We start from the raw sequence: 20,223 nt of genomic DNA, 5'->3' as shown, positions 1-20,223 counted from the left end.
TGTCTTATTCTGTATTTGTTAAATAGCCATTAGGTTTAGTTACATTAAAGCCACACACTAAAATGTGCTGCATGCTAGTTAGTGGAAAATTGTATGGGGGAGGGGCATTTTCATTCTACAGAACATCTGATTGGATAGAAATATGTGTAGGGCAAGTCATCAGTATGTTTGAGATTTTTTGTCGTCAAAGGCTATAAATTCGAAAAATCTGCTTAAAAATCAGTTTTGAGGATTTAGCATACAGGTTTAACAAACATGGACTAAAAGTCACAAAACTTCACTTTTGACGTCACATGATCTGAAACAGGTCTGGACAGATGAATGACAGATTGATTGGCCAGCAGCCAACAAGACAATCTTGAGCTCCGCCTCTTTTACTGACTGGAGGTTTGCTGGAAGCACTCACCCGCTTGGTGACCCGAGGTGCCACCATGGACCTCTGGGCCGGGATGTTTACTCCAGAACCTTGCTGATATAGTAATCAAAGTGACCAAAAATGAACAAAGACACAGAATTGAACCGATCTATTCATCAGATTCCCTTAAGAGACATTAGTGGAATTACAAAGTAATGTTGAGTCATACTCAAGACAACAAATGCTTTGTCTAGAAACTATCTTCAAATAAACAAAACCACAACAATTGAATTTCATATTAGGTTAGTGACACCATACATGGGAAGTTTATGATATACTTTATCAGTTGCAAAGCTCCAAAGAAGTCTATGTTTACCCCATCTTGCATCAACCCAACAATGAAGTCAAGTAGTGAGTAAACTTGTGAATAAGCAAAACTGATCACATCTTTGGACGATGGATTTAAGCCAAACTTTCTTGGCGACAAATCAATAGTTCTCATCGGCAGATCCCAATATGGCAATAACAGTCATTAATTTCTTTTTTTGGAAACATACTAATTTCAATCTCCTTCCTACAGTTTGTCCTGAACCTCCTAAGTGCAGGATAATAAATCAAATGTGACCCTCCCTCACCTACAACACTAACATGTCGCTTCCCTTCAATCAATTTCCATTAGATTTGCTATTTAAAGCACTCAACAGAACATGCTTATCATGATCTTAATTTTACCAGCCTACGCTGTTACTGTGCTATAGCTCAGAGGAGTTACAGAGAAAGAGAGAGAGAGTGAGAATGACAGAGAGATTTCCACAGACTGACAAATTTAGCAGTAGTCTCCCCGGGAGACGGAAAAGTGGAGCATAACAGCAGATCAACCGTTTAACTGGTTGCTCATGCAACTGTGAGAAGGTGTTGTGATGTGAAAATAAGAGATGATGATGTTTACCAGCGTTCTGGATCCCAGACTGGAGCTACGCAGAGACTCCAACTCCTCCGTCATCTTGGAGGCCAAAGCCTGAAGGTATCCACGTGCATCTTTCTCATCGCTGACCCTATAAACACACAAATACATCGTTTTGAAAAACACATCCATTCAACCGCTTCACAGGCAAGCCAATACAGTATTTCTTTTATTTATATGCGTGTTCTTTCTCACCATTGGATGATCTCGGCGATCTGCGCTTCCCAGTGTGCTACGCTCTCTTTTTTAGATGCTAGATCCTGGAGCTCATCCTCAAGCTGCCTGTTCTGAGCGGTCAACTTGTCCACGAATGTGCAGAGCTGAAAAATTAGATTTTAGGATCAACGCGAAATTGTCACACAGACTGACACCAGCCAAAAAGAAAGAGGAATTCATACCCTGTCTGTTTCTGCAGTGAGTTTGCGGTTTTCCTCGGTCAGGAGATTGCGTTCACGTTCATACTTGTCTTTCAGGGTGCCTGTGGCCTCGTCCATCTCAGTTTGCCTGTGGATTGAGAGAGAATAAGCGGTCAAAGGTTTTTTTAAATTTCTTTTAGACAATATTTACTTAGAAATTAGGGCTGCAAGATAAAACAAATATTGCAACATTTCACAAAAAACAATTGTGTTAGGTCAATGTAAATAGCAGATAGGTGGTATTTAAAGGTGCAGTGTGTGCCGCTTAATTTCACATCCTGGACCTTTAAAGTTTTGTATTTGCATTGATAAAATAGCATTGTATGATTTGTTTTTATGTACTGCATCAGTAAAACGTGTCTGTTTACTTTCAGAAGTTTTAGTGATGCTTTCTTTTCCCCTGAAAAAATGGTTTTCCCAGAAAAGTATTTTTAATATATTTTAATATAATTTAAACTAATTGTACAAACTTACAACGTCATTGTATCGCAAATATAGTATAATGCATTATTAATTGAAGTTACTTCATATTGCAATTTTCATCAATATAGCTCGGCACTAACTTAAACCTTAATTGATGAAAACGTGTTGTTTATAGACCGTTTCATCGGACGCGCCTGACCCGCAGTTAACTTCCAGTTTGTGTTTGGCTATTGTCCAATAATATAAGTATTTATATTTAATTTATGTTAATTTTATATTATATTATTGTCTAATAATTGTATTAAATTAATTATTTGTTGAATTTTGTTGTATGTTCATTAATTAAAAAAACAATTTGTTATATGGGTCCTGCAGTTTGGTTGCATTTAAACAAACCGTATGGGACGTTGACATCTAGCGGTTGAGCTTGGTATCGCAGTCTAAATTCAAAATATTGGAGAGGCGAGTTTAGCCAAGTAACGGTTCTTCTCGGTTTCTTTTGATTGTCATCAGAAATAATCTACAGGCACTCTATTGTTTGTGAATGTGTACCGGAAGTTAAGTGCAGCCCACTAATGCGCACAAGGGTAGTAACGTTTGTTTATGTTGTCACTCTGAAACGGTCTATAATCTGGCAAACTCACAGGCTAATTTTTACTATCTTGAAGCAGCTAAATATCTTCACAGGCTAACATCTAACATATCGACCCATCATTAATTGTTTTTGCTTTCACAGAGCATTAGGGCACTAATAATTCTCACCGCTCTCTCTTGGCCTTTTCCAGTTTGTCTTTGAGCACCAGCAGCTCTTTGTGCTGCGACAACTGCTGGCTCTCAGAGTCATGAAGCTCCTTCCTCATGTTCTTCAGCTCTGTAGTGTGAGAAGCTTCACGCCTCACCAGCTCCTCCTCAAAGAACAGCACCTTTTTATCCAGCTCCGACTTCACCTTGGTGAGCTCCTGCTGGGTCTCTGACCCTAGGCCTGACGCACGGCCGCTTCCCTGCTTCACCTGAGAGACAGAGATAGAAAGGAACACTACCAGCTGAGCTACAGGAAAACTACACGATGGCTGGAAATGATCGGAGTGTGAAAAATGTGACCCCTGACCTTGAGTGTTTCCAACTCGCTCTCCAGTTGTTTGGAGTAGACTTCACTGTGCTCTCTGAGCTTACGCTCCTTAGAGGCTTCGGCACACGCGTCCTCCAGTTGAGACTCCAGCTATCACACACAACAAAAACAACATGATGCAAGAACTCACATTGGTCATTCTTTTACCCATAAACCCTTTACTTTTGACCTGTTTACATCCAGTCACGCATGCAGTGTGTCAAGTTTCATTTTATTCTGAGGGGTCTTTGACCACGAAAGACTTCCTGACATCAAAACTTCCCATAAGAAAAGCAACAATTCTTGTCCCAAGATACATCCTCCCAAAGTCTTGTTTAAAAGAGAGACATAAAACAAGACAAAGAATGAGAAAGTATAACCGGGCAGCTGGGAGTGCGGAAAAGCCCTTGATTTCCCAAACCCACTGTAGTCAGAGTCAGCAGTGAGCCTGAACCGCGGTCAGTGTCGCTCATCTGGCTTTAGTTAGCCACCGAGGTCTAAAGAAGGTCACAGGGTCTGCGAGGCTGGTCATCAGGGAGAGGAGGCGGTGGGGAGGGCCGACGATAAGAGGGGCGTGAAGACATTCCTCTCTTCGTCTAGGGAGATCCGGAGCTGCCGAGCTAAACGGAGGAGTTGCATTCCTGGCTTCTCTGCGAAGCGTGACTGATGATGTTCAAAAATGTGCTGCGTTCCAAAACCTTGTTTCCATCTGACTAACATGTTGGTGCCGAGTCATAAACACTCGACGGGAGCCAGACCGATAGTTTGGAATACCAGGATGACGCATGGAGCGTAAATGCATCTTCATGACTGAGAGCCTGCGACAATTAATCTTCATTTGCTTTTAAAACAGATCCAAAAAAAGATCATAACATTACAAGATGGGGCGTGACCCTGACCCTTTCAATCTTGGTTAAATTTTCACGCCCTTTGAATTATGTTGCTAACAGGTACGTCATAAGCATGCATGCTGTTCAAGCAGGTGCATTCTTACATCCGCCTGAATTTTTTCTTTTTTCTTAATATATACAGATACTAAAAAATGTGTTGTGAAACCTTCAGATCGATTTATTCATTCTACATGCAAGAACAGGCCCGAACAAACCGCCCACATTAGTGAAGCCCCTCCCCCTGCAGCTCACCTCCTTGCGGGCCTTCTCGGTTTTGCGGATGTCCTGCCGCATGGCATCGAGCTTCTGCATAACCACCTCCATCTCCTCCTCCTTGTCCCGGAGCTGCCGCGACAGACGCTGCTTCTGCGAGCGCAGCTCGGCCATGCGCTCATTCACCTCGGAGAACTCCTGCATGGCCAGTTTCCTCTGCTGGTGGGCGTCCTTCAGCTCCTTGGTCTGAGACTTAAGGCGGTCCAGAGACTCCACAAGTTGCTGGAATGACAAAGAAGAGCAATAGATTTGAGCAGGATAGAGAATGAAGAAGGCCAGAGAAAGGCGAGTACAGGTGCAGGGATCTGAGATGAAAGCAGAGAAAACGATGTGCGGATTAGAGTGTGAGAGAGGAGTCGTGGAAGGAGAGAAAAAGAACAGCCGCGCCTAGAGAGTTGGAACTGAAAAGGAGGCTGAGTGAGAAATAGAAATCGTCAAGAGAATTGGGAGTTGTGAGCTAGAAAAGCGTACCCGCACTCGTGAGGACGACATTAAAACAGAAAATTGGTCAAATAAAAGTCTTTTTATTCATGGCAGATATTGCGCTAAAACTGCTCTTGAGGTGCTTCAGCCAATCAGGGCTCACGGTCAACAGTCAAGTGGAACAGGCCGACAAATCAGATTAGAAATGTGAGTGCGTGTTGAGAATTTTGACCTATGCTGTGTAAGAGGGCAATGACATTAAATGTGATTAACATTTAAGAGGAAAACCTTTTTTTTTACTATCAGTGCAGTTTATCTGACTGATCTGGTTTGATTTATTCCTATTTTTCGTTCTCTTTCTTGTCTATGTAGTTTGAGTTACAGACAGATAAAATGAGTTTTCATCTGTTTCGCAAAGGAAACAAAGGAGAGAATGATTGTTTGCATGATGGGATAGTGTTCCCTTTCAACATACAAAGCATTAACATATAATATTCCGTGTATATGTACTGGTACAGACGGACGCACGCGCCTGGCCAAAGTTAAGTTTGGTTATAATATAACAATTGAATTAATATTCATATTTTATTGCATGTTAATTGTATTAAATTACATTAAAACTACGCAACAGTTATTGATTCTTTGTGGAGGTCTACCGGAAGTGAAGTTTGGGTCACATAACGTTTGTTTACGTTGTTGCAGCTAAAACCGTCTATAGTAAAAACATATGATTTCAGGAGGTAGTGTTCAATTTATGCTAAACATGTCGTATAAATAACCATCTAAAAGTAGCCTATACATTTAAAGGAAGGGTAACAGGCTTGAGGAACATATCATAATACACATGACAATAAAAGATTTTGATACAGAACAAAAAAATATGAAGGTAAAAGGTTTAGGTTTATCCATTTCAGAGGATAAACTCCATAGTTATTCATACCTTATGAATCTCCTCTTTCTCATGCCTGAGAGCTCTGACTTGCTTGTCCAGGGCCTTTAGTTTAGTGGAGGAACTTTCAAAGTCCTGTCGAAGAGTCACAGCCTCCTCCAGCTGGTGCTCCAGCCTATCAGAGTCTGAGGAGAGACCCATCATTGAGAGTGAGCTTGGACGTGATTGGTAACTGATTCAAAAGCTTACAAACAGAGCATCGTGATAATTAGATGGATTAATATCAAATATGAGATTTCTCTTTTTATTTTATTGAAGGTCTTTTTTCAAGGTTTTGCCTAAAGCTCTCCTTTAAACAATGAGTAAATCTAACTCTATAAATTCAATAATATAATATGTTTTGTGTTTATTTTAATGCAGCTACAATTACAGTTCTTATAAAACATCATTACTTGCATTATACACTCCTGAACAAAATCTTAAGACCGGGGGAAACATTACAAGTATTCGCATTTCTCGCTGGTGGATCATAACCAGGTTTTAAGTACTGCTTCAAAATGCCAAAACAAGAAACAGGAACAAGGACAAAAAACAGAGAGTGGGCAATTTTTTGAAAACTTAATTTAAGCTCAAACAGGCTGTTCATCAACTGATCAAAAGTTTAAGACCATAGCCCCAAAACCCCCCACAACAGAACTAAAAGTGTCAAAAATGGACCTGTCAATTTTTCCACCTGTCAATGTCTCATGTTTGGTGCTCCCTTGCAAATTCCAAAAGGGCAAGTTTGTGGCGTGGAAGGAGACGTGGCTTTTGAAGAAGTTTTTTGTTCTTGAAGCCCTTCTCTCACAGATGCCGTCTTATGGTTATTGGGCTGCAGTCAGCATCAGTAAGGGCCTTCATTTGGGTTGAGGATCGCCCTGTGTCTTCACGGACAGCCCGTCGGATCCTCCGGCTCAGAGCAGGTGAATATTTTTGGGTCTACCACTTGACTTTGTTATCTCATAACTCTCAGGATCTTTTAAGAAATTTGCAATGACTGACTGCGTCCAACCTCGGCAGCGATGGCACGTTGCGAGAGCCCTTGCTTGTGCAGCTCCGCAATCCTGCCACGTTCTAAGACAGAAAGCCTTTTTGCCTTTGCCATCAGGAGATCATTACAGTGTGACTACCTGAAGAACAATGACATGAAAGCCATATTTTTGTGCAGATTTTAACTTTTTAAGGCTATGGTCTTAAACTTTTGATCAGCTGATGAACAGCCTGTTTGAGTTTAAATGAAGTTTTCAAGAAATTGCCCACTCTCTGTTTTTTGGTCTCTTGTTCCTGTTTCTTGCTTTGGCATTTTGAAGCAGTACTTACAACCTGGTTACGATCCACCAGCGAGAAATGCGAATACTTGTAATGTTTCCCTCGGTCATAAGATTTTGTTCAGGACTGTATCTAGCACTTCTGTCTAATATTGTTCATTTCAATTACAACTTACCTGTGAATACTGTATAAGACAAATTTTGTCAAAATGATGGCACGTTTGTGCACTTATTTGCTGAAGACTTTGAAGTTTAAATGGCTATGAAATGGAAATACTCGCTTGACTTTGAAATTATATTATATTATAAGAGAATATATCTTTTCCCAATAACAGTTTATGCAAAGTGAGGTTGCTGATTTTCCTCAATGGTTTTTAATAATTTTACCAAATCACTGGTAAATAAAAATATATGGCCAAACAATCAAATTAAAACATTCTGATAAATAAAAGTGTCAATGACTTAAAATCCTGACACAAAAACACATCGTGTCAGCTTTCTAAGAATGTAAGTTCACAGCTTTAAATAACAACTTGGACATGGACTCCATATATATACCATAGTCTATAATGTAATATCCCTAACAGTAAAGGCCACTCTCACCTGCCAGTTTCTTCTTCAGTCGATCGATTTCCTCATTGAGTTTTTTAATCTCTTTATCGCGGCCGAGTGTGCCAGCTCCGCGCCCAGAGCCATGAAGAGACTGAACCGCCTGAGTGGATTCTAGGAAATCACGTGTAGAGAACTTTACACAATGTTTTACTACTCACAGTAAAAATGCTGTATCAACGTACAAGTTGTCAACTGCAAGGCTAAGAACCTCTGCACAGAACTATTAACACTCCTTAATGTCATAAAAAGTAAAGTGTAATGTCTCCAAGAGATATCAGATTGGGTTATTACCCTGCAGCTTGCGACTCAGCTCCTGCTTTTCTTGCTCCAGGCAGCGAATCCTCTTCTCGAAGGCCTCCACCTGCAACCCCCCGTCTTGGAGATCTTCCCCAGCACCTCCGTCTGTAAATACCACCCTCCTTAAGCTCCCTCGGTCTGAGAAGCAGCTCTCTGTGGTGTAGGTGAAGCCCACGAAGGGCAGGTGCTGCCCGGTGAAACCCGTGTGCGAGACTGGCGGAACGATGTCCTGTTGGAGCACAGAGGTCAAATGTAAAAAAACGCTGTCACGTTGTTAAATAATGTAACGCTTGAACATTTCTGAGTGACACCAACCAGGTTTTTCAGCACATCGTCGTCCACATCAAAGTTTGAGGTGTCCGACGGAGAGCTCACGTCAGGGATGTACGGAGCCTCTGTGTTGCGGATGTTTTCCCAGTTGATGCCTGCAAAGAACGGGTGTTTCTTGAAATCCTCAATACCTTGCTGCCCCAGCCTGCGCTCTCTGCTGCAGATCAGCCGCTGGATCAGGTCTTTAGCCTCTTCAGACACATCTGTGATGTGGGAGGGGAACTGGAAACGCTCCTGAATAGCACAAATCGCTTGGTTAAGAAATCAGACGATGGATGAAAGAATGAAGAGAGCTACTCTGAGAAGGTATGAATTGGGGGTTTGTGGTGCTCTAATGTATGACCAAGTATGTTTAGCTTTCTTAAAGATGACTCTTCGAAAATGTAAGGGCTGAGCCAGATAACAAGTAAACAAATGATGCCTACCTCATGGTTCATGATCTTTCCGTAGGTCTCCACCAAGGACTCGGCATAGAAGGGCGTCTCACCGTACAGCATCTCGTACATGCAGACCCCTAGAGACCACCAGTCACATTCTGGTCCATACTTCCCCATGCCATCCTCCATGGCCTGCAGGATCTCTGGAGAGATGTAGTCCGGTGTGCCCACAGCCACTGAAGACTGGACCTACAGAGAAAAACAGAAAGTGAGGTCACAAATGAACTGCAGTTAAAGCATAATGAATTCTATTGCGGCAGCTATAGACACTAACCAAGACAAACAAAACAAAATCATGACTATTCACAACATTGAGGGTATGAAATACGCACCATGCCAACTCTTACTCAACCACACTCATAAAAGATGTACTAAAAACACACACAAAGTGCTCAAAACATTCTTAACGTCTTGACCTCGGGTTATTTTTCAAGAATGATTAATTGATCTTGCACTCATGGGTGTGTACAAAGTTTCTGGTACAATAAAATAATCTCTTGAACAGGCATGTTTCATCCACCAATACCTCTGACTATCAACAGCTATGTGCTTAGCCTATATGCAAAAGTGGAATATCGCATAAAACTTTCATTCAAATGAGTCAAAATCATAACTTTCTGATAAGCTGATGCCAATCATCACTGAGGAAAATAGAAGTTTCTCCAATAGGAGAAGCTCTTTTTATAAATAGTATTCATAATAAATGATTTGCTCCTCAGAGCGTGCAGAAGAAATGCAATAATCACGGTCTTGTCATCTTCCTTTCAGAGGCGGATGCCTCTTCAGGAACGCAGCAGTGGTGTTCTAATAAAGAGAATGAACAAATCACAGCTGTCAAGTCAATAATTTGTCAAATTAAGGGTGTGCCCATCTACAGCAAACATCCCAACTTCCTGATTTAACAGGAAATACATCATAGAAAAACAACTGGCCTTAAAACTGACTAGGAGTCAGAGTGATCGATAGCATGACTCATCTTTTGAGTGCATTTCCAAGAACTGGTATGAGTGAAATTCCAAATTTGTAACCTTAAAGGTGCAACGTGTGAAATTTAGCGGCATCTAGTGGTGAGGTTGCGAATTGCAACCAACGGCTCACTCCACATCTCCCTTTCGAAGCACTACGGTGGCTGACACAGGACTAAGATGTCATCATGTTTTTGTTTTGCTGAAAGAGATACATTTTATCGGGCTTTAAATGAGTAAAAAATTCTTATTGACAAATTGGCAAAACTTAGGATAGTGGCAAATTAAAAAATAATAATTAATTAGCATTTCGGGTGAAAGTAATTAGTCTTTTCATATGTCATGAATTGATTTTTGTTGTAAATATGCCTGACAAGATTGTTACACTGAATGACATTTTAGAGGGCGTCTTCTGTAAATCAGGGGAAAATGTATGATATTTATTTTTTGCTCAGAAAAACAAAAATGCAATTAAATTAAACAGCTTTTTTTGGAACAACAACTATTTAAAGCAGTTTTACACTTATTGTTTTTTGCTTAAACCCTTTTTCGTCTTTGACTCATGTATATTATATTGCATTTCTGTCAATAGATCCTACACAAAATGACACTTTTCTAAGAAAAATTCTACTTTTGAACCTTTTCATGTACAGCTGCTTTGTAACAATGAAAATTGTAAAAAGAGCTATATAAAGAAAGTTGACTTGACAAATACATGGCTTGCATCCAACCGTGTTGTGCGTTCACGTCTTCCCGTAATACGTAATCACGTTGGAAAGGCCACGTGTCTGAGGTTTAAACATCCCGGATAAGCACACGAACGGACCATTTTAAACAATAATCCTCCTCAAAAACATAATATGTTTCGCAAAACATCCAGCAACAACTGAACGGTCTTCGTTCTCACCACTCGTAAACAATTGGTCAGTACATCGGCTTACATCAGACGCATGACTTTCCAATGTGATTACGTATTATGGGAAGTCGTGAACGCGCAACACGGTTGGGTGCAAGCTGTGCATTTGTGGTTAAAAAGTAGAATTTTTCTTAGAAAATGACTAATCGTTTCGCTAGAAAACGCCCTAATTCATCGGCTGGTGTCGCGTTTAGCCATTTAAAGCTGCGAAGAAACTGAAATTTGGACCTTAAATAATCTTGCCACCCATTAAATCCATTATATGGAGCAAGGTCCGGAAACGTTTTCCTCAACAACCTTGGATTAGTTTCTACAGAAGAAATAAAGACATGGACGTCTTGGATGACATGAGGGTGAGTAAACAATCATACAATTGTCATTCTAAAGTGAACTTCCCCTTTAAGTGTAGATATCCACAAACCCAGAGAATCAGTACTGGAAAACTGAAACAGTTTTTTAACAGAAGAATCTGATCCAGGTATTAGAGAGCGTTTGTTATGGAACACAAAAAGTCTTGTTCAATCCTTCTACATGCAGCTGGCACACGGGAAGCACGCAAACAGCAGCAGATAAACGCTGTATTGGCCTTGGTGGTGTTATCGGTGCACTATGGTGACTCATCAGTCTGTGAGCGAGAGGGGTGGGCAGCGCTGGGTTTTCTCATTAGCCCTCCCTTTTTAGGGCAGCAGGGGCAAAAACCAACTCTATCAATGTCAGGAACACACAGAGGAGAGGGCAGAGGGGAGACCACCCTGTTGGGGTGACAAACGCGGTGCGGTTTTAGTGTGACGCTGCGAATCTTTATCCCATACTCACCGTTCCATCTTGCATCATTTTCAGACAGGAGCCGAAGTCCGCGAGACGAATGTGACCGTTCAAGTCTAGCAGAACGTTGTCGGGTTTAATGTCCCTGTGGAACACAAAACATCAAATAACTATTCTACTTTTTTTAGGTAACTTTCATTTTTGTTATACTATTTAATTTTTTATTGGAACACATTGCAGTCATATAGACCAACTGATTTTGCCCTGAGCTGAGAGGCATTTCTCATCCAGTGGGCACTGCACCCCGAATGTGCCGCTCTCCAGGGTGGCTGTTTCTCCATGCCCAGCCATTGCCCTGCTCTCCATGTAAACAGCCGGCCTTTGTTCACCCTCCTTCACTATTTTTTCTCACACACACAGTCCCTGTCTCTCTATGACTGGGCCACACACACAGTGCCCTCTGTTCCACAATCCTGGCACCATGGTGAGCACAGCGGGTACAGAGTAAACACGGTGTCAAAACTCATCACGCTATAACACACACCCTAACACAAACACACTCACAAATAACACCATTCACAACCTCACGGGCTGTCCAACAGGCTCAGCATAAGCAACACTGGCCGACACATGTTTTTAAGAGCCCCGTCATTACTGCAGTCAGCTGCTGTGCCCGGGCAGGCTGGTCACCAATGGTGCCAGTGAACACCTTATTTATTCCATACAGAGAAAGAGAAAATGAGAAACGCCACATTCAATGACTTCTTTCAACAGCTGCTAAATATTTTGTGTGGAATACATGGAGCACTCGTGTGGATATTATTATATTTAAACACACAATAATCTTGATAATATCTAATATTCCAAGTATCGCCTAACCCTAATTGACACGCACGCGCACGCGCACGCACACACACACTTCTGCTGAGGTGGCCAAAGGATCCGCGTTTTACTCAGCAAGAACAAAAATTTGGGAACATTCCTGATAAATGTGAAAAAGTAAGGCGGGCTGTTGTGATTGGCTGGGGTAATATAGTACAAACTGCTGCTGGTGTCAGAAGGGAAGCACCACTGAAAGAAGGAAGAGGAGGCTCAGCTGGACCGGATGGCAGCCCGGTACAAGCAGCCAGGAAAAGGCCTCTGAACCTGATGTACAAGCCAGAATAAACCGCCATCTGCAATCATTTCATTACATGCATTATGTGCGGATGAGCGATGTGTGCCCCTATCAGAGCCAATAAGCACTCGATCTTGCTTCTGTGTGTGTGTTCATATACTTGAGGTGAATCACTGTTTGATGTGTTTTGTCTGGATCTGTTCTTGCGTGAATGATTTTTAACCCTCGGCATAAAGTGTGGTGCACAATGCAGCGCATTTCGGCTAAAACTGCCCACTTAGACAGGAAGGGGTTGCCTTCATATGGTCCATGAACATTCTGTCTCCATGAAACTAAAAATACTTGCCATTCGGATTTTATTCAACACATACACACATAAAATTGTTTCACCTGTGTACATAGCGCTGCTGGTGGATGGAGTGGATAGCAAGCACCATCTCCGCCACATAAAACTTGGCCATGTCCTCCGGGAGTCGGTCCTCAAACTTACTAAGCAGAGTCAGCAGGTCACCACCCACGTAATAATCCATCACCAAGTACTGCGGGTGGAGAAAATCATCTTTTATCACACAGACACTGACTCAGCACTTCACATTCTCAACTGAAAGACATCTAAGAATAGAACCATTTTATTGAACATTGCCAGTGCGCTGAATTAACGGGATAGTTCACTCAAAAATGACAATTGTGCCACTATTTCCTCACCCACTTGTCATTTTAAACCGGTATGACTTAGGTTGTTCTGCAAAACACAATAGAAGATATTTCGAAGAATGTTGGTATCCGAACAACGGCGGTACCCATTGGTTACCAACATTCTTCTCAATATCATCTTATGTTTTCATACAGGTTTGAAATGACAAGAGGGTGAGTAAATGATAACAGAATTTTAATTTTGGGCTGAACTATCCCTTTACGTGTGTTTAGTGATGTTATGGGATATATGGGTGCTTTTAGTGGAGATGCACACCAGGTAGTTGTCATCCTGGAAGGCATAATGCAGGGTGGTGATCCACTGGCAGTCTCCATTCACCAGGACTTCCCTCTCTTCTCTGAAACACGCAGTCTACAGAAGATACAAACAGATTTATTAAATGTCACTGTAATATTTATTTAAAACACAGCATTTTTGCGGTTTAAAAGCACACACAAGGCCACATGTTACAACCACAGTTTTTAGGGATCAAGCACAATTTGGTAAATCACTCAATAAATGAACCCTCTGCAGCGATGATGTAACACGGCTTTCCCAATCTCAGCTTTTCGGCAATACTTATCATTTACTATTTTAATATTTCTGCTACACCTCGATCTGAAGATCTAATAACTGTTTGAATCAAGACCAGGGAGTTTCTGGGAACGGCAACAAAAGAAGCCCAGGGAAGCTCAAAGAGGATTAATGACATGCCTCTGGGAGGCCATGGGTAACTTTTCACAACTCATAAGCCTGAAACTGGCTTAAGGAGCCCATGTAGAAAGGAAAATGACTGACACATTTGGTTACTGGTATCGGGCCATTTGGACAGGTGAGCACCAGAAGCCCATGTAGAAAGATCAAGACAAGAGCCACATATATAAAACGTTGAGTCTATTTTATCCTTAAAGTGTGCGGAGGCACAGCCAAGAGTGTCTGTAGGGTGTCCACATATTGACATATCAAGTATTTTTCAAATCTTGTATTCAACAGGGAGCTATTGGCTCTTAAATTTAAAAGTTTAAAGGCCTATAACTAGGGATGCACGATAAATTATCGGCCATATCGGATAATAAAATTTATGCCAACATATTATAGCCAAATATATGAATCATTTCCTCTGGTTGAACCACTTCAGTTGCACGCTGCTCACAGTTAAAATACAGTACAGTACTGTCTTTCTGTCGTGATCATTCACTTACTGCTATTAGCAAAACATTGATGATGTAGTATTATGAATGTGTAAATTATAGGAACAAAGTCATATTATTTGAAGTCGACTGCTGTCTGAATGCTTTCTGACTTGAGACCTGTTAGACTCGTGGCTATTGAGAACACCTTTCTGGGTTACTCTGGAAGAACCTCTTAAATTTGTTTATTAAATAAACATTATACCATAAAAGTTAGTGTAAAGTAGGCTTTCTACACGATTTTCAGGGGGGTAAAGAGTTTTCAGTCTCAGAAAATGTTACATTAATATTTAGATACTGTAAATTTGCCAATATATCGGTTATCGGCTTCCAGTGTTCAAGAATTATCGGTTATCGGCCAAAATTTACATACCGGTGCATCGCTACCAATAACAGAATCACTTTATATAGAAAAACTCACACAAACTTATAATCCTCTTGCTAATGTTGACTAGATTTCAAGTGTTCATTGCATCATTATTTTTTATTTTATTCATTCATTATTGCATTTGTGAGCATTAGCAGGAAGGTCTTCACCTCGGCCCTCTTCAGCATCTCCCACTTGTTGAGGATCTTCATGGCGTAAACACGCTCTGTGTGTTTCATCTTCACCACGGCAACCTGCGGATAGGAGATGGGGGGTTAGTCAATGCATACAAACAAACCAAAACTCAGCTTGATTCAGAAGCTGTGGGGAATCAGATTTTTGTCGCCTTTATTTATTCATTTATGCAACCGTGGCCCACTTAGAGCAAAATCCCTGCGGGGAAACAAAGTCTCTGAATGAGATGCTTTTGATCTTTGGTGATTCTGAAAGGCAAATAACAGGAACGCTCAGATTTGAGACTGAAGAGGAGGGGCGGCACTCGAGGTCACCAACCTTATCTGCGATAACAACCTACCTGTACCTGTACATTATCCCTTACTTGGGGTGTATTCGCACCAGGAAAGTCCGCTAGTTCACTTGCTTTGGTCCGGACCAAATGCAATGTTGATTTTTTGGGTTTGGTGTGGTTCGCTTTCACACTGCCCTTTTTGCAAGTGAACCAAAATTGTAAACAAAACCACATGTGTGCTAAGGTCATCCATTCATTGGACAGAAATTGTCAGGCAGGGAAAAGCAGGAAGTGCAAAAATAGGCTAATTGTGGAGATCTTTCGTAGTGCCGTTTTTATTTTATCAGCTACTAACACAATATGCAGAAACTATAATAGCATCCTAAGACACAATGTCTTCTATATGATGCTTTTATTAGGATTTTGAAAAGACGAAGATGTGCTGCAAAACTAGGGATGGGTATCATAGATTTGAATGGTATTACAAATACTGTTATCGGTGTACTTATCAGTTCTTTTTCATATTTTTATGCAAATAAGGAAACCAAAACAAAGACATTAAGAATAAAACTTACACTGCTTTATTTTTTTTAAATGTAAAATAAATTGTCTTTAGCTTGGACCAGCAGCATTAAAAGAAATGGGTTGGTTCAATATAGCTGCTACTTTAACAAAAGTTAAACATTTTAAATGGGTTTATTTTATTAGAATAAAATTCTGGATTACTTAAATTCTCAATTTAATAAAACATTGTATATTTGGCTGTATTCATTTGTATTATTATTTTAAAAACGAGTACAAAATAAATTAAATGTGCCACGTCATTTAATCCAAATGAAATGAGCAAATATGAGCAAGTATAAATGAGCAAGTATTCCAGCTCATAAAAACGAATATTAGAATATTTTTTATTTAAATTAAGTTAATTAAGACCTAATTTTTAACGTTTTTATTTAGTCAAAATTTCACAGCAAGCTTAATTATCATTAAATATTCATAACGCACTAATATTATATACTGTATATATCCAGTATATGTGTTTTTTTTTAAGTTGAAAAGATTAGCCTACATAAAAACAGCATTTAAACCCATGCGGATAAAAACAGAATGTAAAAAAAACATACAAAACAGAATGTATATAGGCCTATTTTAATCTGGTAAGAGTATGTACCTCAGCCGGTAAAAAAGAAAGACGACGCGCTACTCTTCGTGTGCCCGTTAACAGTAGCCAAAAATGACAAGAATATCTGATTTTATCATTTATAATGTTGATAATAAATAAAGTCAACGGGCTTGATACCGCCATGCCGACTGTATGAGTTAAGATCCTGAAAAATACCCCGCAACACAGACGGAGCCATTGTAGTGCATGTTTCCATCTTTATTATGTGACCGTCATTTGAGGAAGATACTAATTCAACTGATCCCCACCGCATATAAATGTTGTTCTCTTTCGAGTTTCATTGTCAGCGTCATCCTTATTTAGCTTTGCAAGGTAACCATACAGCGTGTTTTAAACGAAAAACATCCGCGCAAACTTCAGTTAGAAATTCATTTGCAGGCTATAACTTGAAGGCGACGACCCCATCATAGCTCTTAGGAGGAAAATACAGGCTTTTAGGTATGGAAAAAGATACCAATCTTATTCTAAAGCCAATAGTTGCAGTTAAATCTACATTTTCATGTTTCAAGCTTAAATTAGCATTCGTTGATGTATTTTTAACAAATGAACATGAATTTAGAAATAAAAGCCGCTCTTAAGTTATGGTAATAAATAAACGAATGTTAATAATGTAATAATACATTAGGTATAAAAATACCAACGTAATAAGTAACGTTACCGCATTCTGTGGCTCACCAGATAAGTATTTTAAATCATTTTGATATGGTGATGTGAGCGGCCGGTGTGTAAACTTAAAAATGAATTTGTATGTGTTCCTAAATCTTTGTTCACTCAGACCGCAGACTAATTTAAATATTTTGTGTGTCATTACAGATGAAGCTTAACCCTGTGGGGAAGTTTTTGGAACACGTTTTTAATTTTCAAATAATAATTGCAGATCTAATATTCGACTAAAGTAGTGCACACCCCTACTACATATTTAGGAGACACGCAGCGCAGTGCGGAGCCAGGCGCAAGTAAAAAGCATTCACAGACACAGGCTGCCCGTGCTGCGTGTTTAGCCCCGGTGCCCGTTTAATAGGCCTACTGGGTTCCGGTAACCATCCCTATGACAGTTCCGGCGGCGAGAGTGTGCACTTATGTGCGCCTATAGGCCCTTTTCACAATGACGTCACTTAACTACCGCCTTTTCGCAAAGCAGTGTATCATAACATCCGTCTTGCAACAAACAAGAAGAAGAACTTCCGTTTTTCCGTCGCGCTGGAATTTAACAACAGTGGAAAAAAAACTGACAGAACACGTATTCAAGAACTTATCCTAGCACCTTCGCTAACACAAAAAGAAACCAAAACACTTACCTTCATAATCAAACAGGTACTGTTCAACGAAGAATTTGTATCATTCTCTAGCTTTGATCTTGTCGTTAGCAAAAATTTGTCTGCAAGACGTTATACATCATCTAGCCATGCAAGGGACTTGGTAAACTATGAGGCGCTATAGCGGAAGTAGCTTCTTCTTTTTGAGTTTTACTGGCGGTTGGCAAACCAGCTTATAGGTGCATTAGCGCCACCTTATGAACTGGAGTGCTAGTGGAAGTAACGATACACTGCTTCGCGGCAGAACGGAAGATGCGTGAAGTCATGTGAAAAGGGAGTATTGCATGCTGACAGTGGCACTGCGCAGAAGTCGGATTTCTGCAACTTGGTCGAATCGAGGACTGGCCATCTTCACACCTTAAACGAACCGTACCAGAGTTCGTTTGGAACCGGACCGAAACCACCTCCTCAGCTGGGTCTCTGTACGGTTGTTAGGTCCGCACCTGAGTGAGATTGCTGTATTCACACCTGCCCAAACGATCCGCACCCAAGAGGGAAACGAATTTGAGTTCGATTCAATAGATTCAATTCAAAGAATGACCTCTTTATTACGGCTCCCCTTGCCTACAAATATCAAGGTTAAATATTTCAATGTGCTGTATCACCACCAGCCACATGACATGCAAGAACCAATGCCGTCAAATCTGGTGCGTCACATCTTTTTGCAGCAAGCATAAACAAGGTGGCGAGGACGATTCATGACTTAAAATTTTGTTCCTCACACCAAGCTGTCACGTGGCCTTAAGACTTTTGAGTACTTGTCTCTGGTCACAACATGCTTTTATTGTACAAATGAACACCTTTAGTATTCTGCTTTCGTCCACTAACTGGCTATTTGTGACTGCCTGCATGCACTGAAAAAAATGATTATGTGCCTTAGTATATTTTATGAAAAGAAATTATTAAAATATACTTAATATAATTATGTTCCTATTTTTAACAAAAAAAATGTGTTAAAATAACGTAAAAATCTTGGGAATAAAATCTACTAATTTTGGTTGTTTTGATTTAAAAAAAATTTTTGGAGTAATTTTAATTGAACAAATTATTAAGTAAATCCAACTAAATTTTATTATGTTAAACCCATTTAAATTGGTCAAATTAAGTTCCGTGGATGCGTCTCTTTGTGCAGCGTGAGATGCGCAGTTTTAAAGTCACACTTGTCTCTCAGTGCTGCACGAGATGCGCAGTTTTAAAGTCACACTTGTCTCTCAGTGCTGCACGAGGTGCGCAGTTTTAAAGTCACACTTGTCTCTCAGTGCTGCACGAGATGCGCAGTTTTAAAGTCACACGTGTCTCTCCGTGCAGCGTGAGGTACGCAGTTTTAAAGTCAGACATGTCTCTCGGTGCGGCACATGTTGCGCAGTTTTAAAGTCAGACGTGTCTCTCGGTGCGTGTTTTAAAGTTTAAAGGGGAGAGGTGTTTTAAATGTCAAAATTAAAGATTATATTAGTAAAACACAATTTGTGGCGTTTGCACTTTGCAAAGTACATAATAGGCTAAATACCCTGATTTGGTGGTTTATTTAGTTCAGAGGTGGGTAACGAAGTACATTTACTTGAGTACTGTACTTAAGTACACTTTTTGAGTATTTGTACTTAAGTATTACTTTTTCTGTTTACTTTTTACTGTACTTCACTACATTTGAATGACAAATATCTCACTTTTCATGGCACAAAAAAAATATGTCCTTGGCCGACCCTCCCCTCGCTCCCATGTTTGGGAGAGACTATTGTCAGTTGCTTCTAATATGACACACATGAATCAACTTACCAGGTGTGTTAATTATGGAGACATTCACAACATTTTGGGAGAAGGCTAATGAGTTCAGTTGTGTATACTTTTCCCATATCTGATTTACTTATTATAAGCAAAAGATATAATTACATTTTTATCCGATTAATCGAAAAAATAATCGTCAAACTAATCGATTATCAAAATAATCGTTAGTTGCAGCCCTAGTTGAGACTACATAAATAATTTTTGTAGATATAACTACTTTGGCAGTTGATCTGTAGTTCCCAGCATGCTTTGTATATGACTGCATTCGGAGATTAATTTTCAAGCTTAATTGTCATTTTAAGTGTTTTTTAGTAAAAGGAAAGACTTGTTCGTGTTTTTTGTTGATTTATCTTTGAGATTTAGGAGAGCTTTGGCATTTTTTTTTTAAGTTGGGTTTTTTAAGTTGTTACCATTGTTCAGAAGAGCGGTGCTTGTGCCTCGGCTGAGGGAGGCACACTATTAGTCATGAAGTGTGTTTTGAGCAGTAACTGTGCTAATGCCAGTACAGAGACCACCAGTCTATTCTTACTTGACCATCTATGTTGTAAATGAAATGGCATATTTCAATATGAAAGTAAGTGATCCGTGAAGTTTGAGTTAGACACATGATTTTTTGTACAGTGTAAAATTTTTTTGTTTACTTTAAGTAACATTTACTTGATATTTTAACAAAAACTAAATGTATTCAATAAGTAGAATTTACTTTATTCTGGATAGTAAGTTGTACTTGAATTA

The 20,223-nt window shown here is 40.0% G+C and overlaps 1 protein-coding gene across 7 annotated transcripts in view; it reads right to left on the bottom strand.

Moving 5' to 3' along the window:
• Window positions 1–20,223, bottom strand: part of cdc42bpb (CDC42 binding protein kinase beta (DMPK-like)) — an 84,792-nt gene that overhangs the window by 20,572 nt on the left and 43,997 nt on the right. For 4 of the 7 annotated variants that reach the window (XM_057352310.1, XM_057352311.1, XM_057352317.1 and 1 more), the window contains exons 3-18: window positions 14,909–14,992; window positions 13,458–13,553; window positions 12,878–13,026; window positions 11,422–11,515; window positions 8,713–8,913; window positions 8,273–8,521; window positions 7,952–8,186; window positions 7,652–7,771; window positions 5,793–5,926; window positions 4,409–4,651; window positions 3,267–3,377; window positions 2,921–3,168; window positions 1,718–1,823; window positions 1,515–1,639; window positions 1,305–1,410; window positions 407–469 (exon numbers count right to left, since the gene is read on the bottom strand). In XM_057352310.1, coding sequence (XP_057208293.1) covers window positions 407–469; window positions 1,305–1,410; window positions 1,515–1,639; window positions 1,718–1,823; window positions 2,921–3,168; window positions 3,267–3,377; window positions 4,409–4,651; window positions 5,793–5,926; window positions 7,652–7,771; window positions 7,952–8,186; window positions 8,273–8,521; window positions 8,713–8,913; window positions 11,422–11,515; window positions 12,878–13,026; window positions 13,458–13,553; window positions 14,909–14,992 — 2,364 coding nt within the window. The remainder of the gene's footprint in view (window positions 1–406; window positions 470–1,304; window positions 1,411–1,514; window positions 1,640–1,717; window positions 1,824–2,920; window positions 3,169–3,266; window positions 3,378–4,408; window positions 4,652–5,792; window positions 5,927–7,651; window positions 7,772–7,951; window positions 8,187–8,272; window positions 8,522–8,712; window positions 8,914–11,421; window positions 11,516–12,877; window positions 13,027–13,457; window positions 13,554–14,908; window positions 14,993–20,223) is intronic. The other 3 variants (XM_057352315.1, XM_057352316.1, XM_057352318.1) reach the window with 1 other exon arrangement.

Source organism: Triplophysa rosa, linkage group LG15 (assembly GCF_024868665.1).
Source record: "Triplophysa rosa linkage group LG15, Trosa_1v2, whole genome shotgun sequence".
NCBI lineage: Eukaryota > Metazoa > Chordata > Actinopteri > Cypriniformes > Nemacheilidae > Triplophysa > Triplophysa rosa.
Note: the sequence above shows the minus strand (reverse complement) of the source record. Positions and strands in the feature narration are given on the sequence as shown.